This window comes from Garra rufa, chromosome 14, assembly GCF_049309525.1.
Source record: "Garra rufa chromosome 14, GarRuf1.0, whole genome shotgun sequence".
Lineage (NCBI taxonomy): Eukaryota > Metazoa > Chordata > Actinopteri > Cypriniformes > Cyprinidae > Garra > Garra rufa.
In genome coordinates this window covers 14,358,059-14,383,797 of record NC_133374.1, presented here as the reverse complement: position 1 = coordinate 14,383,797, position 25,739 = coordinate 14,358,059, and the positions used below count along the sequence as shown (strand labels likewise).

The 25,739-nt window shown below is 34.7% G+C and overlaps 1 protein-coding gene across 1 annotated transcript; it reads left to right on the top strand.

Annotated features, from left to right (window-relative positions):
- The first annotated feature begins 259 nt into the window (after positions 1 to 259).
- On the top strand, positions 260 to 24,729 carry wdr95 (WD40 repeat domain 95). The gene is made up of 29 exons (XM_073817310.1): positions 260 to 327; positions 1,988 to 2,261; positions 4,650 to 4,703; positions 4,782 to 4,865; positions 5,066 to 5,131; positions 7,504 to 7,734; positions 7,843 to 7,928; positions 8,211 to 8,303; positions 8,595 to 8,640; positions 8,723 to 8,769; positions 9,103 to 9,220; positions 9,464 to 9,533; positions 10,219 to 10,441; positions 12,613 to 12,718; positions 15,167 to 15,318; positions 15,478 to 15,580; positions 17,137 to 17,243; positions 17,335 to 17,414; positions 17,564 to 17,618; positions 17,710 to 17,755; positions 21,516 to 21,575; positions 21,682 to 21,844; positions 22,946 to 23,044; positions 23,139 to 23,197; positions 23,289 to 23,427; positions 23,514 to 23,553; positions 23,693 to 23,781; positions 24,303 to 24,475; positions 24,604 to 24,729. Exons 1-29 carry the CDS (start codon positions 260 to 262, stop codon positions 24,727 to 24,729), a joined length of 3,057 nt encoding a protein of 1,018 aa, XP_073673411.1.
- The last annotated feature ends 1,010 nt before the right edge of the window (positions 24,730 to 25,739 follow it).

Below are 25,739 nucleotides of genomic sequence, written 5' to 3'. Positions count from 1 at the left end.
TCAAAAACAATATATTTATGGAGAACTGACATCTCTGATTTTTTAAAATGATCAAATTTGAAAGTGTGGCTTGCGGCACCATTATATACCTAGCCACACGACTCTGTTTTGTGTATCAGGTAACCTGAGACTCAGGTGTGCTGTGTCTCGGGGAGATCTGTACGCAGCCATAGCTCATGCAGCAAAACAAGAAAGCAGCCTCTAAGGAGAACGAAAGCCAAGCCAGGAAGACGAGAGACTTTCTCAGATCTCACCAGAAATGCCGCTAGGCAGGAAATTTCGGGCCTCATCTGCTGGAGCCCAACTTGAAACCCATAACAAGCTCAGGTATTCTGCTTTATTCTTTTTTATTGATCTATATCTTGACAAGGCTTCCCCTTCCCACATTTAAGCGTTTCATTTGCTCAGTGCTACTTTGTAACAGCTTCTGATACAGAGACTAATTTGTTCTGCTTCATGACTTTCATCTCAGTATGAGGACTGCGTTTTGTACCGCATTGGTATTCAGCCATTTTCCAGCTTCTGACCTTGAGTATCACTCCTCCTGTTGTTCATAGTGTTTACTGTTGCCAGGGAATAAGGAAGATGGTTAATGCTGCTGCCCTGCTGGAACACTGTTCCAGTTTTTGTCCTTGAGGGTTAATTCATTTTTGTTTTGACAGACAAATATGAAGATATTGCTTGACTCTAATTTGATTAGACTTAACTCACGCTTGGCTTTCACTTTACAAAATTACATTTAGGAGGTGTAAAGTTCTCCTTGTGAGAGTAAACTTACTTGTCTTTGTTTATTCAGAATAGCATGGTATACAACACCATATATGATATCCAAGATGTTTTATCTAATTTCATGATATCAAACTGTGAACTGTCATAATCCATACCATACTTTAACACAATTTAAAATGCATTAAATTATGCTTCCATATACAGTTGAGGTCAAAAGTTTACATACACCTCGTAGAATCTGCAAAATGTTAATTTGTTTACTAAAATAAGATCACATAAAATGCATGTTATTTTTATTTAGTACTGTCCTGAATAAGATATTTCACATAAAATACGTTTTTCATACGGTCCACAAGAGAAAATAATAGTTGAATTTATTAAAATGACACTGTTCAAAAGTTTACATACACTTCATTCTTAATACTGTGTTGTTACCTAAATGATTCACAGCTATTTTTTGTTTGTTTGTTTGTGTAGTGATAGTTGTTCATGAGTCCCTTGTTTGTCCTGAACAATTAAAATGCCTGTTCTTCAGAAAAATCTTTCAGGTCACATAAATTCATTGGTTTTTCAGCATTTTCGTGTATTTGAACCCTTTCCAACAATGACTGTATAATTTTGAGATCCATCTTTTTAAACTGAGGAACTGAGGAAGGTGCAAACACTCACTGATGCTTCAGGAGGAAAAACGATGCATTAAGAGCCAGTAAACTTTTGAACGGAATGAAGAGGTGTACGTTTTTCTTATTTTACCTAAAAATAATTTATTACTGCCTTTCAAAAGTTACAGATACTTACATGTTTCTCAGAAGATAAAATAAGTTAAATTTACCATGATCTTAATGCATCGTACTTCCTTCTGAAGCATCAGTGAGCATTTGAACCTTCTGTAATAGTTGCACATGAGTCCCTCGGTTGTCTTCAGTGTGAAAAGATGGAATTTGTGGGACCTGTAGGATTTTTCTAAAGAACAGCAGGCAGTTTGACTGACAAACTAGGGACTCATGAACAACTATCACAAAACAAAACAAAAAACAGCTGTGGATCATTCAGGTAACAACACAGTATTTTCTCTTGTGGACTATGTGTAAACATCTTGTATGTGAAATATCTTATTCAGGTCAGTACTAAATAAAAAAAATTACATGCATTTTGTATGATCCCCCTTATTTTGTAGATTCTGTAAGGTGTATGTAATATATAAATTACATTAACAATATTAAATATTCAATATAAACAATGTAACATTCTTATGCAGTATTTCAGCAGAGTTTGGACCAGTGCATGGAGCTGCTGGGCAGAAGCGGGTTACGGGCTACAGACAGCAGACTGACAGGGTGCTCAATTCTAGTGGGTCCATCTTCAATTATTTAGACTCTACAGAGAGGAGCCAACAGCTTCCCGAATGGCTGGAGAGAGAGCTTTTGAGGCAAGAACCCAGACGACACTCTCTCGCCCTGGGAGATGTTGCTAAACTCAGCATGCGACAACGCTACAGAGCAGATCCTGCCGGCACCCTCTGCGAGCTCAAGGTAAAAGTCAAAGGGTCATGCTTGTGCAGCATCTGCTGCTTGGCTGCATTTCCAAAAAATTATTTTCCACTTAGATTGAATGGCAACTTGCCCCAGCATCATTTTTCACCGGCCAAGGTATGCAAATTAAACGTTATAATGATATATGAGGGGGTTGGGCAGCTGGACTGAGGTAGCCTACTCTTCAAATCCATAATATTGCACATGAAATTGGAGTCTAACATAATGTTTTAATATAATATATTAACTCATATATATTAACCCAGCCCCTTTCTCAACAGACTCCGCCCTTCCTGTAATTCTAATCTTGTGTAGTTTAGCATTTTTCAAACTCGTTGTTCTAACTGACCCGTAAACAGACCATAGTGCATCAACTTGAGGTATGCTGTATCTTTTAATATCTTTATCGGCTCTTAACCGTATCATATGTTGTGTAGACAAGCCATTTATTCTTCAATCCACCTTATTTGGGGCACAGCCATTTGTAAATTGAATGTGTCTGGCTTCCAGTGTCATTCACTTCCAGCTATTTTTAGCCGTAACGTTACAAAACTTGATATTTCAAACTGGTGTGTCTTTCCATATTATTTTATTGTATTATCTTAATTTTAGGGCTGTCACTAACGATTAGTTTGGTAATCGAGTAATCGGATAGTTATCATTATTATTTTTTGTAATAATAAAATAGGCCTAAGTTAACAACAGCCTTTAAAATGACTTAAAATACATATATAATATCAATGAGGCAATAATAATTAGTTCAAATAAAGTATCAAAAGCAAGTAGTCATATGGTTTTACTGAACAAAACTGTTAAAATACATAATGTATTATAAACAGTAGAGCTAATGTACATTACGCATTATAACAAATGCCTGCAGAGGGCGATTGTTTTTACACTTAAATCTTTGTTTAATCCTTGTTTGATATTGACTCAACAAACGTTTAATTTAAATGTCTACCTAATCTTTAATATTTGGCAACTTCTTTACGACAGAAATGCTGCAGACACTGTAATTTGTTGAAAATGTGGACATCAAAACGTTTGTGAATTTTTAATAGCATTATGATTTATTATGATTTTTTAAATATGGAATGCGCCACTTCCGGTATTTTGCTGATTATTTGACACTGACAAATTGAAATCGAGGATTTTTTTTTTTTTAAATCGAATACAGTCCTACTTAATTATGAACATACTGGTTTGTAGTGCAAACAGTTTTACAGTTACTGCACTTTGTTATTCTTCTGGTTATTTCCAGCTAATGAACCGGAAGTCTCACACATTTGCTGAAAACAGTGTACTTTCTCGTTAAAAAATAAGGTGGAAACGCATTTTTTATGTCTTGGATTTTGATCTAGATGTATCCGTATTACAAGTGACTTCTTTCAGTCTCATGACCTCAAGATGTCAGTGGAGTATAATGGATTACTCTTCCTATATCAAACATTCATTAAATATGCCAAAAACCAAATCACGAACCTTTGCCTGAAATGACATTTTGAATCAAGTTCAGAATCCATTAATTCATTAGCTGGATGACCTTTGAATGGGCAACCATTGCAGAGTAATCTGTCATGACTACCGGTCGAATGAAATGACACAGTAGAGATGCATCGTTTCTTTCAACAGAGTGCTTGAACTTGCACCCCAGTAAGCAAATCAATTACTTTTTCCTTATCAAACTCAAAATTGTTTGTGCTGGAGGTAATTTGCCATCTGACTGCACACTGAAATAATAAGCATGAAAGCTATAATCTGTATTTATCACTGTAGAAAAACGACTAATTACAAGAAGGGACACTGCTAACTACATTTCCAGCAGTGTGACAGTAGCTCAGCTACTGTTTTTTAGTAAATTGAAATGTTCATGTTGCTGTCAGTCTAATTGCTTTTGTGGCAAATGCAATACTATCTTTTGTGTATATCTTTTATCTTTATCTATGATTTCTTCATGCATGGTGGATGGTTTGGCTGGAATGTAATTTCTTGATTTCCTGCAGACAGCAGACTGATGAAGCAATTGGCTTTTGATCCACAACATAATTAAAGGGCATCATGTTGCAACGAAGCCATTTCAATTTCAAGTGAATTCATTAATGTAAGGAGCAGAAACATGTGACAGCAGCCTGTCGAAAACCAGCAGCTGTTTCATTTTTTGTCATGCTGGAAGGTGCTGTTTGATCACCAACAAATGTCAAACAACACTTGTTGATTTATTCTATGTTGAATTATCCACTGCAGAGTAACTCTATGATATTCATCTCTGTTAATTCTTTCTGTAGCTCTCTAATTGAGAATTGCGCATTCAATACACGCTCATTTAAACTCACATGTTGTATGATTATTCAAGATTTTTGTTTAATTTATTTTTACCTCTCAATATAGATTGAACAGATGGTGTCCATTCATGATCTAAAGCAAATTAAACTGGCCTATGATGTAAGTATTCAACATATTTAGATTATTTGGAAATTAAGATGGCAAACATGGTTTTCCTAATTATGCTCTCCTTTGCAGGAGTTTGCAAAGGCTGGCATCTATATGCTGGATTATGCCGAATTCCAGTCTGTTGTGAAAAAATGCCCTGGTTTGAAATCAGTTGTAAGTATGATTGCAACCATGAACATATGATGAATTAATCTTTCTCTCTGCCTGTAAAACAAAATACTGTTCATTCAGATATATCCTGTTGCTTGTGTAAATGGATTAATGGAGGCCCAAGGCCTAAAATCTTTATCATATGATTGTACAAGTCTCACTGTCTTCCCACCCATTTCTTAGCCTAACCCTTTTTGTCACAGAAAGATTCTCAAATTCAGCAGCTATTCATGAAGATCGATTACACTGGCGATGGCAAAATCGAGTGGGTATGAATAATTCACTGTTTCCCTTTTAAATCTCAAACTTGCTCTCGTTTAATAGATGAAGAGGCGATTTGTTAAATGCATGGTTTTTGAGTCTAGTTTTTGCACTTGAAAAACCTTAATACGATGTTTCACATAAAAGATGTTTACATATAGTCCACAGCTGTTTTTTTTTTGTTTGTTTAGTGATAGAGTTCCTTGTTTGTCTTGAACAGTTAAACTGCCTGCTGTTCTTCAGAAAAATCCATCAGGTCTCACAAATTCTTTGGTTTTTCAGCATTTTTTGTGTTTGAACCCTTTCCAACAATGACTGTATGATTTTGAGATCCATCTTTTCACTCTGAGAAAAACTGAGGGACTGAGGACTTTTTAAATTTAACTTATTTTGTCTTCTGGAAAACATGTAAATATCTTCTGTAGCTTCTGAAGGGCAGTACTAAATGATAAATATGATACTTAGCAGAGGTGTAAAGAGTACCCGAAAACCATACTTGAGTAAAAGTACAGATACCTTACTGTAAAAATTACTCTGTTACAAGTTACAAGTCACCAATTCCAATAAGACTTGAGTAAAAGTCTTAAAGTATCCGATTTTAAAAGAACTTAAGTATTTTACTCGTACTGAACGTAGGCTCAAAGAACACAAAGAAATGTGTATAACAAGAAACCGTTTATTTGTGAGAATTTATTTATATCCTAATATAGAAATGAAATTGAACACCTTAATGTTTCAAAATGGCAGAACAAGTCAGTCTCAGTCAAACTCAAAAACTGTTTAAAAGTATTTTTAGTGCATTTAAAATTAAGCATATATGCACTTATTCAGTTTAAAATATATTATCTTAGCATTCCACAAAGTTTCCAAAAAAAGAAAAGAAAAAAGAATTCACACATTACTGATAAAAGTATATAAAATATTGCCTAATGCCCCAAATTATATACACAATACTAGAACACATATTATTCCAAATAAATGTTTAAAGTTGTTTAATGTTAAAACCTTGTTTAAAACTATTTAAAGTAACTGATTATAGCAAAATATAGATTCTAATTATTTGGGATATAAATGTTTCATAGGATAAAACAATTTGCATTGATTTGTAATGATTTGCCATCCCTCTTGTTTCACATTTTTGAATGAATAGTAAAAAAAAAAAAATCCATTATCACTTTTGCTGATGGAAAAGGGCATAAAGTCTCAAACTTTAAAAGAAAACGCATAGCATCATTACCGTACATTATAACATTACTCACATGGGGATTTTGAATTCCGCATAGAGATTCCGTTCACGTTTATGTGGAGTAGTCTCATTTAGCACATAGGTAAATAGCATCCAGTACCTTCAGCACCCTGCAGATGGCCATATCGCCTCTTCCGCTCAAGAAATTACCCATAGCAGAAAAAGATGCCGACTTGTCGCGCACAATCACAATGTAATGAGTAACGGTAAGTGTACGTTCAAATGTAGTGGAGTAAAGAGTACATATATTACATAAAAAATGTAGTCGAGTAGAGAGTAAAAGTTGCTTATATTTTTGATACTCAGTACAAGTAAAAAGTAGCCAAAAAATACTTAAGTACAGTAACGAAGTCCATTTACTCAAATACTTTACACCACTGATACTTAGGCAAAATAAGACAAATGTCTCCATTCTGTTCAAAAGTTTACACCCCTGTCTTTTAATCAATTGTTTTTCCTTCTGGAGCATTTGAATCTTCTATAATAGTTGCATACAAGTCCCTCAGTTGTCCTCGGTGTGAAAAGATGGATCTCAAAATCATACAGTCATTGTTGGAAAAGGTTCAAATACACAAAAATGCTGAAAAACCAAAGAATTTGTGAGACCTCATGGATTTTATCGGAAGAACAGCAGGCAGTTTAACTGTTCAGGTCAAACTCTGAACTGATCACTAAAAAAAACACAGTTTTGGAATGTGAATCATTCAGGTAACAAACAAAGTATTAAGAATCAAGTGTATGTAAACTTTTGAACAGGGTCATTTTTATAAATTGAACTATTATTTTCTTTTGTGGAATAAATGTAAACGCCTTTTATGTGAAATATCTTATTAAGGTCAGTACTAAATAAAAAATGACATGCATTTTGTATGATCTCTCTTATTAAAATAATTAACATTTTGCAGATTCTGCAAGGTGTATGTAAACTTTTGACCTCAACTTTATTTGTGCACAAAATCAGCTTTCTAATGTTGTCAAATAGTAATCATGATTTAAGTGAAGTTTTATTGATTTTAGTCAAAAATATGTGCGGTTACATGGTTAGCGAATGAGACTCATAACATTTGAAATTCTGCACACCCTTCCATACCAAATCCTATTAAATCCATTTAAGTGTTCCTCATTTTCTTTTAGCATGAGTTCTGCACATACGTATATCTGGAGAACAAAGAGAAGGAAGAGACTGTGCGTCGCAGTAAGATGGCAGCCTTCATATTACCAGCTACTATCAAGTCTCTAAACCGCGGGGAGCCCGTTCTAAGAATTCACTTTCCTCCTAATGGCATCGTTGTGACTCTAAGAGAAGATGGGGTTGTTAGCTTCTGGACCCCCAAGCTTTATTTGAAGAACAAGAAGAATGTGTTTGTGGGTTGCTTTTACATTCTGACTGGATTTTATTTATTGAGATTCAGCATTTTTTAGTCATTTAAATCCCTTATTTTATGTGAATTATTTTTCTATTTCTCTATGCAGACTGACAGATCCATCGGTCGAAAACCAAAATATGCTACAGATTTTGTGCCAATGCCAGAGTACAACAAACTGATTATTGGAACAGGGTAAGCTGCTCTTAAAATACATTCATCTTTACATAACAGGAAAGATAACAGGAAGATTTTTTTGCCCATGGCGTGCTAGTTTAAATAAAGGCTAAGCAGTAAATTTGCAGATGCCTTTACAGTTATTACAAGGACAATTCCCTTGGAGCAGCCTGGGGATTGTTTTGCTAGACAAGTACAACTATGTAACTTTATAGTGATCTTAAAAAAAACTTTCTGATTTTACAGCAGCCACATCTGATCTCAGCCTCAGCCTAAATAGTATCTTTTACCACTTTACAGATCCAGAGAGATTCAGTTTTATGAGCTTTCCACCTTGGAGCCTTGCTGTCAGTTGAGTGTACTAGAAACTGTACCTTTAAACCTGGATTACTGGTGAGCAGACTCCTATCTGATAGTGTTTTATTCAAGTTCAGTGTTTTCAGATATGATTTCAGTTAAAAAAAAAAAAAAAACACTTTAGCTTCTCATTTACAATTTAACTTGATAGGTAACATATTAAATAAGAAACAAGGTTTGAAATAATAATAAGGGCATGTTTTGTAGGCTCATGCATTTTTTATTTTTTTCGTAATGAAATATTTAAGAACAAGAGCACTGTACTTTCTTTGATGATAATTCTGTGTTTGCTTTTCATGTAATAAAAAAATACTCTTGTTTTGTCAGCTCTACTGGCCAAGATGAGTGTATCATTGTATACGGTGATACTCAAGTAAGTAAATGAATGCAGTCCAACACATGAATTTCATATAATACAATGTATTTGTTTAATCATAAAGCTTTTGGCACTCTAGGGCTGTGTGAACATCCTGCTCATGAAATCGGTCAGGGAGAAACTGAGGTAAACAATGTTTGTTTAACAATACTCATTTTGCATGTGCAGTTTTGTAAAACAAAATTACAAGAGCAAATCATGCACACGTCCTAATTTTCATAATTTAATGAATAAATTAATTAGCAAACTGATGCTGTTCTCTGGAGAGCTGTGCACATAGATTTGTGAACGATAACTGGCATGTTAAGAATATTTTATGACCTTGCTTACTGTGTGTGATATTTACGTTATTTACAATCCAGGCTATAAATTACATGTTTATTCTAATTACAACATGAGCCATTTGCGTAGTATTTTTTATTCATGTTTGTACGTTTTTTTCATGCATTTATGTCCTAGATTATGGAAAAGATTGCCGCAGGTTGAGAACGTGCCAAACATAAGCATTGACCATGCAGTTCAATCTCCAGAAATAACATTTATCAGATGGAAATTCCACCAAGAATGGGTGTCAAAGGTTTGTTTATTATTATTGTTATATGATTAGTAGTAGTAGTAGTATTTGAATGGCTTCTTTTCCAGGTATTGTTCAAATGCTACAATTCACATGAATATGCACTGAAATCCACTGTAAATATTCCACTCAAAATGCATTAGTGCATTGAGAGATGATCCAAGGATAATACTGTCAGAGAATATTTTATAAATTATTTATAATTCTGCAAAAGGTCTAAAATGTTGCAGTATTTTATCTTTTCAGGTGAAATATTTTCAAAGCATACCCGCCGTTGTGTCCTCATCAATGCATGAAGACACTGCCCTTGTTATAGGTAACATTTAAAATTTACTTTTGTTGTTTTTCTCTTTGCAGTACAATGTGATTATTTTCTTTTCTCTCATTTAGTAGGGTTATATGTCACTATAAAATCAAAAGAAAAGATATTAATAAAATGAAGTCTATTTTAAGGACTATTCGTTATGACAATCAAGCGCATTATTCTCTTCATTACTGTATTACAATAATGTGAATCCTAATTAAAAATAATGAGAAAAACAAGCAAAGAGAAAAACACTGGCACACTGTGATAATGAGAGAACAGGGGTCGAAATATGCTTAAATTAATGAAAATAATGTCACAGAGCAAAACAATCGTAATAATCCTAAAAATAGTTGCATTAACATTTTTTACTGTTGATTTTAGGGTGAATATGTCCTAGACATTCAGATTCATCCAAGAGTGTGTAGAAAATAGTCTATCATCCTTTCTCACGTCTTTCTGAGTGGTGTCAGTTTAACATGGCAGGAGGAAGAAAATAGCAACTGTGGTGTCTTGCATGTTTAATGCCAGAAGAGAGATCTGTCAAAACTCGGAATGTAATGAAGCTCTGGTTAAACTCATTTGAATAACACGCCGTGACTAGGAAAGAGGGGAAAAGGGTTCGGAATCTGTCAGCTGTGATCTGTTTGAGTGGATGTGTGTGTGTATGGATGTTTGACAATCTGTTTTTAATTAGGGAGCATTCATCCATCAACCTACATGGAAGAGCAGATGAGAGAGAAGACAGAAGTGTGCGGAGAGGGAAAATCTACGAAAGTCGCACAGAGGGCAACCAGCAATCAAACAATCTTCACCGTTCCTAAAGGAGTCACGACCTTTGACTTCTGTAAGAATCGAAATCTTTTGGTCACCGGTGGGATGGACAAGCTGTTGCGCATGTGGACTCCATACGTCCCTAGGTGTGTCTTATATTCTGATGATATCTTCTTTATAAACTGACATCTCTATCCACCTTTTTCTTCAATGCAGAAGTAAGCTTATGGGCGAGACTTCCGGTTTGTTAGCCGGTATAGGGAAATAATGAGAAGAATAACAACGTGCAGTAAATTGTAAAACTGTTTGCACTACAAACCAGTGTTTATAAAAGATAATACATTAAAATAAAATGGTAAGACACACCAATTAGCAATATTAAGCAGTTAAACAAGCTGTTTTGTACAGCTAAAAATAGCTGGATGCGGATGAGACCGGAAGCCAAACTTATAAAATTTTAAAATGGCCGTGCACGCTCTTATTTGAAAAAAAGGTGGAAAATTCCAGTTCTTTTAAATGAGAAGTTCACTTCCAGACCAAAAATTTACTAATAATGTACTCACCCCAGTGTCATCCAAAATGTTCATGTCTTTCTTTCTTAGTGGACTTCTATGGTGCCTCGAGTTTGAACTTCCGAAATACAGTTTAAATGCGGCTTCAAACTATCCCAAATGCGGTTGTAAATTGACCCCAGCCTGAGGAAGAAGGGTCTTATCTGGCGAAACAATAGTTTTTTTTTGTTTTTTTTTTACAATTCATATACTTTTTAACCTCAAATGCTTGTCTTGTCTTGCTCTGCCTGAACTTTGTTTTTTCCATTTCAAGACAGTTAGGGTATGTCGAAAAACTCCCATCTCATTTTCTCCCTCAAATTCAAAATCGCCCTACATCGCTGTTATACCTTTTTTGTTAAGGGTGTTTGATCATCTTTGCATGTTCACTTTGCAAACACTGGGTTGGTACTTCTGCGTCGATGTAGAATGATTTTAAAATGATTTTTAAAGTTGAGGGAGAAAATAAGATGGGAGTTTTTTGACATATCCTAACTGTTTTGAACTGGAAAAAACAGAGTTCAGGCAGAGCAAGACAAGATGAGCGTTTAAGGTTAAAAAGTATATAAATTGAAACAAATAAATAACCGATCGTTTCGCTAGATAAGACCCTTCTTCCTTAGCTGGGATCATTTACAACCGCATTTGGGATAGTTTGAAGCCGCATTTAAACTGCATTTTGGAAGTTCAAACTCGGGCACCATAGAAGTCCACTATATGGAAAAAAAATCCTGAAATGTTTTCCTCAGAAAACATAATTTCCTTACGACTGAAGAAAGAAAGACATGAACATTTTGGATGACAAGGGGGTGAGTACATTATCTGTAAATTTTTGTTCTGGAAGTGAACTTCTCCTTTAACCCTTATGGTGTGTTCCAGTCATTTTGACCCAGAGAGGAACTGTAGTAAATGCTTAATAATATAACAATGGACGGAAACCCTAGTGACTTTGCTCACACAAAAACAAAAAACAAAACAAAAGAGAAAATCTTTCATTATTCTATTTAATCACCAAATCTTGCAATCAATCTTTTTATCAACTTGTTTTCTTTCATTTAGCACAGGTTTTGTATTTATTTTTGGAATTGATCGATCACACGCCTCAATGAGCTTATGCACCAGGGTTGCCAGGTAACAAATCCAGCTGAAATTTGCTATTCAAAAGTAACCCAAATCATGGCCAAAACTAGCCCAAAATAGCTCCAAAATCATGTTCCACAGTGGTCCTCCTTGGTCGAAATCATGTTCTGGGGGTGACAACAGTATAAAATTAGCCCAATTTCGTGGAATAAACAGACTTGGCAACATTGTTATGCACCTCACGTTTGTGAGTGAATGTTGCCAGAATTTCAAGTTGAAAACAAGGTGGCAAAAGATTGAATCCAAGGTTTGGTCATAATGTAGTGTAATGAGAGGTTTACAAGCAATTTTTAAAAGGCCGGTCATCTTTCATCAGGGTCTCAATTAACTGTTTGTGTATAAATGTTGCCAGAATTACAAGTTGAAAATAAGGTGACAAAAGGTTGAATCCAATATTTGGTCATAATATAGCATAATGAAAGATTTACAAACAATTTTTAAAAGGCCGGTCATCTTTGATCAGGTACACCAAATTACACAGCACAAGGGTTGAATATCTTAAACAGTTTTTATGGACAACTGCTTTTCTGTTCTTTAAGACAAAATGAAATACACACAGACGATATTGTGTGTTCAGATACAGAATTTCTATGCCAGGCTAGTTATTTTACATTTTGAAATGGCAGAAAACCAACCGGGATTTTGAAAGGTCACGCTGCCCCTGTTTCCTACCTCTGTATCGCCTCAGAAGATGGGCATATTTTCTCAGTCTCCACAGACAACACTGCTAAGGTGAGAAATTAATTCATTTAATCAAAATTCAAATCTGGATCTTTGAAAATTTATTGATCTGAAAAAAGCCAGGCATTAAAGGAGAAGTTCACTTCAAGGACAAAAATGTACACAAATGTACTCACACCCTTGTCATCCAAGATGTTCATGTCTTTCTTTCTCCAGTCGCAAAGAAATTATGTTTCTTGAGCAAAACATTGCAGGAATGTACTCATTATAGTGGATTTCTATGGTGCCAGCGATTTTGAACTTCCAAAATGCAGTTTAACCTCAAATGCTTGTCTTGTCTAGCTCTGTGATGCACATGCAAATTCTGTGCACTCCGGTTCAAGTTAGGGTATGTCGAAAAACTCCCAACTCATTTTCTCCTCCAACTTCAAAATCATCCTTGATTGCTGTTTTACCTTTTTTTGTTAAGGGTGTTTGACCCTCCTTGGATGTTCACTTTGTAACCACTGGGTCCAGTACTTCTGCAGTGATGTAGGGCAATTTTGAAGTTGGTGGAGAAAATGAGATGGGAGTTTTTCGACATACCCTAACTGTCACGAACCGGAGTGAACAGAGTTTGAATGTGCATCACAGAGCTAGACAAGACAAGCATTTGAGGTGAAAAAGTATATAAATTGTATTTTATTTATTTTTTTAGAAAATAACTGGTTGTTTTTCGCTAGATAAGACCCTTCTTCCTTGGCTGGGATCGTTTAGAGCCCTTTAAAGCTGCATTTAAACGGCACCATAGAAGTCCACTATATGGAGAACATTCCTCTTTGAAGAAGGAAAGACATGAACATCTTGGAGTAAATTATCTGTAAATTTTTGTTATGGAAGTGAACTTCTCCTTAAAACTGAGCTATAGGGTTCATGTTCATAATTAGAACACTTGTCTATTAACTTTTTAATAGACAAGTAAAGTCTGTAAATTTACTCAACCTCATGTTGTTCTTAACCCGTATGACTTTCTTTTATGTATATCCTGAACACAAAAGGGGAATTTAAAGCATATTCTTATCACTCTTGTCAGCATAATAAAGGTGAATAAGGACGGGGACTGTCAAGCTCCAAAAATCACAAAAACACCACAAAATGACCTATATGAGTCAAACACTGTATGCACTGTAAAAAGTCTTTAAAGTCAGAAATGGTTAAATCTACCATTCATATCATTCATTCATTAGAAAATTACTTAAAGGAGTAGTTTACTTCCAGAATGAAAATTTCCTGATGATTTACTCACCCCCATGTCATCCTAGATGTTCATGTCTTTCTTTCTTCAGTAGAAATAAAATGAAGGTTTTTGAGGAAAACATTCCATGATTTTTCTCCATATAGTGTCCAAATTGCAGTTTCAATACAGCTTCAAAGGGGGCTCGACTTGATCCCAGCCGAAGAATAAGGGTCTTATGTAGTGAAACGATCAATCATTTTCTGAGAAAATTACAAATGTGTGTACTTTTGAACTAATGTGTGAAGTTGAGCATCGCAGATCTAGTGCAAGACAAGCATCTGTGGTTAAAAAGTATATAATTTTTTTTTTTTTTTTTTTAAGAAAATTACAGATTACTTATTCCTCGGCTAGGATCGTGTAGAGCACTGTGAAGCTGCATTGAAACCACAGTTTGGACCTTCAACGCGTTGGGTCCCATTGAACTCCACTATATGGAGAAAATTCCTGGCATGTTTTCCTCAAAAAGTTAATTTATTTGCGACTAAAGAAAGAAAGACATGAACATCTTGGAAGACATGGGGGTGATTAATTTACCAGGAAATTTTCATTCTGGAAGTGAACTAAACCTTTAACAATGAAGGCCCCAAAGGGTTTTTTACAGTGATGCTACAAAAGAACAATTTTAGGTTCACCAAAGAACCTTTGGTAAATGACTTAATATAAAACAAAAATTCACTACAAAGAAACATTTGTGGAATGTAAAGGGTTTAATCAATGTTAATGGTTCTTCATGGAACCATAGAAGCCAATAAACAACTGTGAAAAAGATTCATTAGTTTTTTCTCTCTTTATAGAAATCAATTGATCCTTACTAAACAACAGTTATTTTAGGACTGTTGTTTATTAGTTCATAAATTAGACTGATCTGGTCTTTTCATCATGCAAAGCTATTCAGAAGACTTGCAATATGACTTGTAAGTCACATGGACCACTTTTATGGTACTTCTGTGAACCTTTTGAATCCTTTTCGCAGCTTGACAGCCCCAGTCCTCATTTACTTTTATTATTTTGAAAACAGTGGGCAGGATATTGTTTAAAATTCTCCTTTTATGTTTGACGTTAGAAAGAGGGTCATACGGGTTTGGAACAACATGAGAGTGAGTAAATGATGACAGCATTTTCATTTTCTGTGAAACATCCCTTTAATCAGAGCAACAGTGCACATAACATGAATATGAAAATGTTTTATTTTTGCATGATGATATTATTATTTTTCTTTTTAGATATGGCATATTAAGGATCAGACATGTCTGTTTACTGCACATCCAAAAGCAAGTCAGATCCAGGGAGAATTGTCTGCGTGCCTCTACTCTTCAGCTGTGAAGGGGCTTTACATTGCCTCAGATTCCCTTGCCTTACTATCCCTTCAGACAACGTATGTTATATAACGAATATTTAAAAGCCTGTTTTAAGTATCATTTGGCTGTATGGTGTTAGGTTATCTGAATATTTAGTTAGAATTATCATCACGTCATTCAGCATCAGTTGTCATGCATTTTGCATTCTTTCTTTTTTCATATTCCATCTGTTGTAGATCACAGCCTAAAGGCAATCAGACTGTGTCCCATAAAGAGCCAGTGCTGTGCTGCGGATACAGTGAGGAGTTTAGGCTGGTGGTGAGCTGCTCTGAGTGCTCGGTGAGTGGTTTTGGGAAGTATATGTGTAAAACATGCTGAGGAAGCAGATGCAGATTTGATTGTTTAAAATTAAGATTCTCATTGAGAATCTGCAAACACAATTTGTTTGATCTAGTACAAAAGTAGCTTTGGATATTATTGTTTCCTATAAACAGTTTATCATGTTAGGAAGCTATGATAAAAAAAAAAAAAATAGATAATGATACACTACCTTTCAAAAGTTTGGGGTTTTAATATTTTTGAAAAATGTCTCTTATGGTCACCAAGGCTGCATTTATTTGATTAAATACAGTAAAAATAATAACTGATTTTAATTTGAATATATTTTAAAATGTAATTTATTCCTGTGATGTAAAGCTGAATTTTCAGCAGCCATTATTCCAGTCTTCAGTGTTATGATACTTCAGAAATCATTTTAGTTTGCTGGTTTGGTGCTCAAGAAACATTTCTTCTTATTATTATAAATGCTGAAAATATTTTTGTGGAAACTGTAATATATCTTTTTCAGGAAAATAATTTTTACTGACACTTTTAATCAGTGTGTCCTTGCTGAATGAAGGTTTTATTTCTTAATAAAATCTTACTGACCCTAAACTATATATAACAAATCATGCAAGTAGTTCATACAAATTATACATATTCTAATTCTTATAAAGAAAATATAACATCACTTTTTGGTAAGATGCAAATAATAGATATACATTTTGATTCTCAAGTATTTAAGTATTTTATATAATTCACTCATGACAAGCTGAACTGTTAAGTACTGAGGACTAAACCTGCAGAAATGTAATATAATATAATATAATATAATATAATAATTAATAAAAAATGAAAAAAGCCAATAATAAATAAAAAAGCTAATAATAAATATAGAAAATAATACCAACAGCATTAATTTGAAATAGAAATCTTTTACAATTATGTCAACATTTTTACTGTCACTTTTGATCAGTGTGTCTTACTGAATGAAAGTATTAATTTCTTAATAAAATCTTTCTGACTGTAAATCCATACATAATCCATGCAAGTAGTTCATACAGTTTCTATGATATATGATCTTATACAGCCATACGATATATTTTAACTTTCATTTTTGATTTGGAATATCCAAATAATAGATATACAATTTGATCCAGAAGTATTTTAAAAGTATTTCTTTAATTTCTACTCATGGCAAGCTGCGCTGTTAAGTATGGAGGACCAAACCTGCAGAAATATAATATAATATAATATAATATAATATAATATAATATAATATAATATAATATAATATAATATAATATAATATAATATAATATAATGTAATATAATGTAATATAATAAAAATAAATACAGAACATAATTAATACAAAAGTAATAGAAAAATAATTTAGAAATTAATTAAAATGAGAAATTATTAGAAATTAAAAGTCATTTATTCCTTTATTTATTTGACTATTTTTACATTTATTTATTTATTTATTGTCATTTCTGCATGTTTGTTCCTCCACAGACTAGGAAAGCAGCAGTCCCTCTTGTCTAAAATGCATTAACATATATTTACTTAAATTCAGGTTGTCAAAGTCTGGGATGTGGAAACTGGAGCTCAAGTGTTTGAGTTTGGATGTGCTCATGGAGAATCTGCAATTACCTGCATGGCATTTGACACTAGCGGAAGGAGGTTTTTAATGCTAAATAATTCATGACATTGCAAAATATGATTTTTTTTTTGCTGTATTATTTTACATTCTGTATTTATTTTAACAATGCAGGCTAGTGACTGGAGGTAGAGATGGCTGCCTTAAGATGTGGAACTTCAACAATGGCCAGTGTGTGAAGATACTCAGCAGAGGTCAATAATGCCTCATAGTTCTTAATGTGCATTTGATTGGTTTTCTTTGCACTTGAGTATGACTGATTATTCAGAGTATTGAAGATATTATCTCACATTTCCTATAAAGCTGTTGTGAAGCAAAGTGCCTTGCATTTTGTTTTCCCCAGATGGAAGATGTGCTGAGATTTGTGACTGCGCCTATCTGACACTGCACAGGAACGCGTGAGTCTCTGCTGACTTTGAACCCCATAATCTTCATGGACATTATGCCCCTCATTTTTTGGCTGATTCGCTCTTTTATTTGTTTTGGCAGATTTGTGATTTCTGTCGGTTGGGGCCGCAGGATTGACATTTACTTGGTGAGTATAAAGTGACCAGCCTGCTTCCCTCACAACCTTATTTTATATCAGCGTAATTCCCCAGATGGCTCTCATAAAACGGTTGACTGCCATGACCTGTTTCTTCCCCCGGTACTCTCGCCTTTATTGCTGTTCACTCCATTTCCATATTTCATTCACTTCAGGGTTCCTCCCTCCTCAAATGTGCTGGAGTGCTGTTTGGTGTGGTTTATTCCTCCATTCCCTTCTGACAGTCCATTATTCCATCTTTTACAAGAGCTTTTGTTCACTTAAGAGAAGAGAATCCAAGCTTTGTGGAAAAAGATACGCTAAATGCATGATTATGACACCACTGGAGAATACATACCTCATTTTTATTCAGAATTTTCCCTCTCATCTCTTGTCAAATCGGTATTATATAGAAGCCTGTTTCCACCACTGAATAAATTAAAAAAAGGTAATTGTGACTTTTTATATTACAATACTGACTTTTTTTCTCGCAATTGCGAGTTTACATCTCACAATTATATCTTTCAAATCTGACTTTATAACTTGCAGTTGCAAGTTTGTATCACCATTCTTAGAAAAAAAGTCAGAATTGCAAGTTTTTATCTTACAATTCTGAGAAAAAAGTCAGAATTGCACTTTTTTATCTCGCAAGTCTGAGAAAAAAAGTCTGAATTGTGAGTTTATATCATGCAATTCTGAGAAAAAAAGTCTGAATTGTCAGTTTTTTTCTCAAAATTCTAACTTTATTACTTGCAAATGCAAGTTCATATCACAGTTCTGAGGAAAATACTTATTTTAATTACTTTACTTCTTGCAGTTGAGTTTATATCATGCAATTCTGACTCTAACTCGCAATTGCGAGTTTATATCTGTAATTCTGAGAAAAAAGTCTGAATTATGAGTTTATATCTTGCAATTCTGACTTTATAACTTGCATATGGAAGTTTATATCACTAACTTTATGACTTAAAAATGGCGAGTATATATCACACAAGTCTTAAAAAAAAAAGTCAGAAATGCGAGTTTGTATAATTCAGTTCTGAGTAAAAAGTCCAAATTGTGAGTTAATATTTCTCTATTCTGACTTTATGACTCGCAATCAGTTTATATCATGCAATTCTCAGAAAAAAAGTCTGAATTGTGAGTTTATATTTTGCAATTCTGACTTTATAACTTATACTTGCGAGTTTATATCTCACAATTCTAAGAAAAAAGTCTAAATTGTGAGTTTATTTCTCACAATTCTGAGGAAAAAAGTCAGAATTGCGAGTCTATATCTTGCAATTCTGACTTTATAACTTGCAATGGCAAGTTTATATCCCACAGTTCTGACTTTATGAGAACTGAATTGAACTGAGACCGTCTCTGAACTGAAAAATTGCAAGTTTATATTACTATTCTAAGAAAAAAAGTCTAAAAAAGTTCTGAGGAAAAAAGTCTGAATTGTAACTTTATATCTCCCTATTCTGAGAAAAACTTCAGAACTGTGAGTTTATATCTCACAATTCAGAGAAAAAAGTCTGAATTGCAAGTTTATATCTTGCTATTCTGAGAAAAAAGTCAGAACTGTAAGTTTATATCTCACAATTCTGACTTTATGACTCGCAATCGAAGTTTATATCGCAATTCTGAGAAAAAGTCTAAATTGTGAGTTTATATCTCACAATTCTGATTTTATGACTCGGAATCAAAGTTTATATCGCAATTCTGAGTCTAAATTGTGAGTTTATTTCTCAATTCTGAGAAAAAAAGTCAGAATTGTTTGATAAAAAGTCACAATATAACCTTTTTAATTTTGTTTTTTATTCAGTGGTGCAAATGAGATTCTATATTTTAAGTGTTCAGGGTACCTTGATTTATTAATTTTTTCAGTGGTAGAGGAACATTTAATATGAAATATGAAACAGATCCCACTCTCCATCTGTTTCCCACCCCTGAATGTTACATAAAATAAAAAAATATAAGATTAGACTTTAACATGTTGGTCAGATGGCCCCTACATACAGTCAGGTCCATATATTTGGACACTGACACAATTTTTATTATTTTAGCTGTTGACCAATACATATTGAAGTTACAGTTATACAATGAATATGGGCTTAAAGTGCACACTGTGAGCTTTAATTTTTAGGGCAGTCTCATCACATTGGTAGAAAGGTTAAAGAATTACAGCTCTTTAATATGTACCTCCCCCCTTTTTCAAGGGACCATAAGTAATTGGACAGTTGACTCAAAAGCTGTTTCATGGACAGTTGTGGTCTATTCCTTAATTTTTTCTACATCAATTAACCAGGTAAAAGGTTTGGAGTTGATTCTGGGTGTGCCATTTGTATTTGGAAGCTGTTGCTCTGAACCCATCATGCAGTCAAAGGAGCTCTGCATGCAAGTAAAACAGACAATTTTTAGGCTTCAAAAACAAAAGAAATGCATCAAAGAGATAGCAGGAACATTAGGAGTGGCCAAATCAACAGTTTGGTGAATTCTGAGAAGAAAAAGAACACACTGGTGAGCTCAGCAACATAAAAAGGCCTGGATGTTCACAAAAGACGACAGTATGGTGGATGATTGGATGATCCTCTCCTTGGTAATAAAACATTTTACAACATCCAACCAAGTGAAGAATACTCTCCAGGAGGTAGGCGTGTCACTGTCAAAGTCTACAATCAAGAGAAGACTTCACCAGAGCAAAATAGAGAGGGTTTACCACAAGGTGCAAACAAGGCCAGATTAGACTTTGTTAAAAAACATTTAAAAAAGCCTGACCACTTCTGGAAAAGCATTTTTTGGACTGCTGAAATTAAAATCAACGTGTACCAGAATGACAGGAAGAAAAAAGAATGGAGAAGGCTTGGAACAGCTCATGATCCAAAGCCTACAACATCATCTGTGAACATGGTGGAGCAGTGTAATGGCATGAGCATGCATGGCTTCCAGTGGCACTGGGTTACCAGTGTTTAGTGATGATGTGACAGAAGACAGAAGCAGCCGGAAGAATTCTGAAGTGTATAGGGATATACTGTCTGCCCAGATTCAGTTAAATGGAGCAAAGTTGTTTGGGCGGCTCTTCATAGTACAAATGGACGATGACCTAAAACATACAGCAAAAGCAACCCAGGAGTTTTTAAAGGTAAAAAAGTGGAATATTCTGCAATGGCCAAGTCAATCTTCTGATTTCAAATTGATTGAGCATGCATTTCACTTGCTGAAGACAAAACTAAAGGCAGAAAGACCCACAAACCAACAACAACTGAAGTCAGCTGCAGTAAAGGCTTGGCAAAGCACCACAAAGGAGGAAACCCAGTCTATGGTGATGTCCATGAGTTCCAGACTTAAGACAGTCATTGCCTGCAAAGGATTCTCAACAAAATATTAAAAATGAAAATTTTATTTATGATTATATTTATTTGTCCAATTACTTTTGAGCCCCTGAAAATGGGGGGTCTGTGTATAAAAATGGTTGTAATTCCTTAGCATTTTATATTTTTGTTCAACCCCTTGAATTAAAGCTTAAAGTCTGCACTTCAATTTCATCTTGATTGTATCATTTTAAAACTATTCTAGTGCCATACAGAGCCGAAATTATGAAAAGTGTGTCAGTGTCCAAATATATATGGACCTGACTGTATCTAAAAAGAGCCATTCTTGGCCAGATTAAGCTACAATATGCACCAGATCTAATGCCAGTTATTTAACTGAATTCAAGTGGCTGTGTCCAGAATTTATTACTTTTGAAACTAAACACTTGCTGTTTATTTTTTGGTGCTTTTGACAGGACTCCAAAGAGGAAACTCAGTTCAGTCAGAGACCAAAACCTTCTTGGCAGGACGATGTGGTATTAGCATCTTCCACAACACACAACCCATGTTTACACGCATGTAGTTTGAATCCTTTTCAAATACGCAAGGGGCACTTTTCCTAATGTGTTAAATGTTTCACAGAGGAATGGCCACAAAGAAGATATCCTCTGCATTGCACACTGCACACCACATCTCTTGGCCACTGGCAGCTACGATGGAGAGATCATTGTTTGGAATGTGGTGTCTGGACGCATACAGTGTCGCTTCCAGACCCCTCAGTCTCAACAGGGCAGCAGTACTCATAGTATGCCAATATTTCTGTGAATTGTCATGAATAATGACTACAATTTTGCCGATCCTTAATCAAATTTATGGACATATTTACTCACCCTCAGGCCATGCAATATGTGGATGAGTTTATTTATTCATTAAACAAATCAGAAGAAATTCAGCATTGAAATTATTCACACAATGGGTCCTCTGCAGTAAATGGGTGCCATCAGAATGAGTGTCCAAACAGCTGTACACAGTAGTTCACAACTTCACAACTTCAGTTAACATCTTTTGATGTTCAAGTAAAAAGCTGACTTTTTCAGTAGAAGTGTTGATATGGTTCATGGATTTGTATTTTGGCCAGAAATTATGGTTTAAAGTTAAAATGCCAATTACAGTATCAATTTCATGTGGATTATTGAGTTTTTATCAGCTGTTTGAACTCTCATTCTGATGGCACCCACTCACTACAGAGGATTCATTGGTGATGTAATGCTAAATTTCTCCAATTCTGTCCCAGTGAAGAAACAAACTCATCTATATCTTGGATGGCCTGAGGGTACATATATTTTCATTTTTAAGAAATCTAAGGGATAGTACCCCCAGGGCATCCAAGATGTAGGTGACTTTGTTTCTTTAGTAGAACACAAACAAAGAGTTTTAACTCAAACTGTTGCAGTCTGCCAGTCATATAATGGCAGTCAATGGGACCCACGGCTTTGAGAGTCAAAAAAACATACACAGACAAAACCAAATTAAACCCTAAGGCTTGTGACGATACATTGAGGTCTTAAGACACAAAACAATCAGTCTGTGCAAGAAACTAAACAGTATTTATATAATTTTTTTTTTTACCTCTGATCCACCTGAATGTCCAACTGTTCTGAACGCGTTCACACCATCTTATCCTAATTGTTGCAACCAATTTAAAAATTAAAAGATTATGTTTGCGTAAAAAAATCTTCGTTTGTGTTCTACTGAAGAAACAAAGTCACCCACATCTTGAATGCCCTGGGGGTAAACAGATAAACATCAAACTTTCATTTTCGGGTGAGCTATCCCTTTAATTCTGTTAATTTGTGTCTGTGAATGTGTTTTGAGTTTGCGTGTTGTTGTTAATTGCATACGTTAGTTCAAAACACAAGTGTGCTGAGCCTCATCTTCCTAAAGACGCGGGCGTTTGTACCTGAGTTGTCGTCTTCTGCTTGGCTTATATCCTCAGGGTCTCAAGGTAAACTAGATTTCTTGATGAATACAATTATAGAAAGAAGAATATACATCATGCAGAGCTTGATTTAACCTACCATATTTAATCTCTATCGAAGGTTGTGTTAATTTCTGGAGTGTTCTGAATGGCGGCAAGTTCATCACGTCTTTTCAGGCTGTAAGTATTCGATTTTTTTTTTATCTTTCCTCAAGTTTGATTAGAAATTCAATGTTGACAGAATGAGGCAGAGGTTCTAATTCTTTTTAAGTCTGAACTTCAGCAGCAGATTATGAAACTGGCTTTAACGCAGGATGACAGCATGCTTTTTACAGCCGATCATGTCGGCTTCATCTATGTTTACAATGTCAAGCAATACGCCCTGGGACCTGAACAAAACCCTCCAGAAAGTAAGACCAGTCCTTGTTTATTTGCGTCACTCAATGTGTTTATTAATGTTTACATTGAGCCTTGATGTGGTTTTATTCATTTCTAGAGGTGAACTTCTGGCGTGCGCATATCAGCAGCATCACTAGGTTGGTTTAATAAGTGAAAAAGCAAACAAACATTACAAGAACATAAGATTTATACAAATGTTTTTTCTTTTAATTTTTTGTTTACCATTCATTATTTTAACAAAAGGCATCTCAATAACATTAATTTCTTCACCTCAAGCTTAAAGATAATTGACAAGGACCAGTTTCTACTTACCTCTTCATTGGACTGCTCAGTACGATTGTGGAGTATCCATGGGGAATTCATAGGTAAATCTGATATCTTGCATGAATGTTTGAGTAGATGTTATATGGACAAATGTATGAGCATTAAACCAATGCACCTTTTGAAACATTTGATTTTAAATCTTCAACCTTTCATCTTTGGAACACAAACTAAGATACTTTTGATTAAAGTACTTTTGATGCCCAGAAAGCTAGTAAGGACATTGTTAAAATAGTCCATGTGACATAAGTGGTTCAACCTTAATTTTATAAAGCTACGAGAATACTTTTTGTGCACAAAGAGAACAAAAATATTGCTTTTATTCAACAGTTTCTTCTCTTGCCGAATGGCTTTATTCTACAATTTCTGTGTTGTGGTACTGCTGTGAATACGCGTCTATAACTGACACGGCAGAGAAGTAATTGTTGAACCAATTCCTTATTTATGTTGTCACATGGACTATTTTAACAACCTTTCTGGGCCTTGAATGTGTCAGTTGTGTTGCTGTCTATGAAGGCTCAGATAGCTCTCGGATTTCATCAAAAATATCTAAACTAAACTGCAGGTACATTTGGACAAGAAGAAAGTTGGAGAATCAACACACCATCTTCCTGGAAGCACCCTGCTGTTCCCTATGAGATTCTCATAGATCCCTTAAGTATGCCTTCTCATCCCATACTGGATAGAGAGATCACTCTGTCAGATGTCTCAAACTCTGAGGAAAATGGAAACAGTGAGGTAAGATATTTGGATGAAGCTTTGTGTGGTTGTTTTATAAAGCTCTGTTTTCCCCACTAATGACTCAGGTGCTGTTACCGAGATGAAAATCTGGCTTCTGAAACAGTCCTAATGTGCTTCAATTGCAGTTGGATGTCCACATTAATGAGACTGACCCTCCATCAGTCCTCAATGATAAAGATATCGAAGAGGGAACAAACAACTCTTTGTGTCTGCCTGAGCCTGGCAGGAGGTTAGTACGGCTGTATCATTGAATGAAAATTAAAAAAAAAAAAAAAAAAACACACATCTAGATGTAAACTAAGTGTTCTAAATAAGCAATAACAAAATGGATATTCTCCATTCTTTTGGATTGCAGACAAAGCCATGCTATATTGAAACATGTTAACACAACGGGTCTGAAGGACTGCAACACTTTGAAGGAGTAGGCCCTACTTCAATGAAAAATGAGGACAGGGACGAGGCCAAATAAATTACATATTAGTGATATCCCAAGGAGTGGAGAGTTTTTTTTTAATTTTTTTTAGGTATGACCTCATGAGTTGAAGACATGTACTTTCAATAATCTAATGCTTAAAGTTTAACCAAAAGTGAAAATTCTCATCTCAATACGAACCTGAAAATGTTTGATTAGTTCACTTTCAGAATTAACATTTTCCTCATAATTTACTCAACCTCATGTCATCCAGGATTTTCATGTCTTTCTTTCTTTAGTCGAACAAAAATTAAGGTTTTTGAGGAAAACATTTCAGGATTTTTCTCCAAGTAATGGACTTCAATGGTGGCCAACGGGTTGAATTGCAGTTTCAGTGCAGCTTCAAATGGCTCTAATTTTCAAAAAAAAAAAAAAAAAAAATCTATATTTTTAAACCACAAATGCTTGTCTTGCACTAGCCCTGTGATGCACGGTTAGTTCTTTATCTATGTACTTTGATTCAAAAAGGTAGGGTAGGGCAAAAACTCCATCTCATTTTCTCCTCCAACTTTAAAATCGTCCAACATTGTTGTTTTACCTTTTTTGTAAAGGCCGTTTGACTTTCTTTGCACATTTGCTTTGTACACTGATGATTACGTAGTGCGTTAGGTCAAGCTAGTGTAAGATGAGCATTTGTGTTTAAAAATTATAATTCTTTTATAGAAAATTACCAATTGTTTAGCTAGGATGAGACATTATTTCTCATCTGGGATTGTGTAGAGCCCTTTGAAGCTGCATTGAAACTGCAATTTGGACCTTCAGCCTGTTGATCCCCATTGAAGTCCACTA

Coding starts and splice junctions, on each gene's coding strand:
- wdr95 (XM_073817310.1), top strand. CDS start 260: ATGCCGCTAGGCAGGAAATTTCGGGCCTCATCTGCTGGAGCCCAACTT. Junction 7,929..8,210: donor AAACTGATTATTGGAACAGG/GTAAGCTGCTCT, acceptor ACCACTTTACAG/ATCCAGAGAGATTCAGTTTT. Junction 21,845..22,945: donor ACAGGGCAGCAGTACTCATA/GTATGCCAATAT, acceptor TGCATACGTTAG/TTCAAAACACAAGTGTGCTG.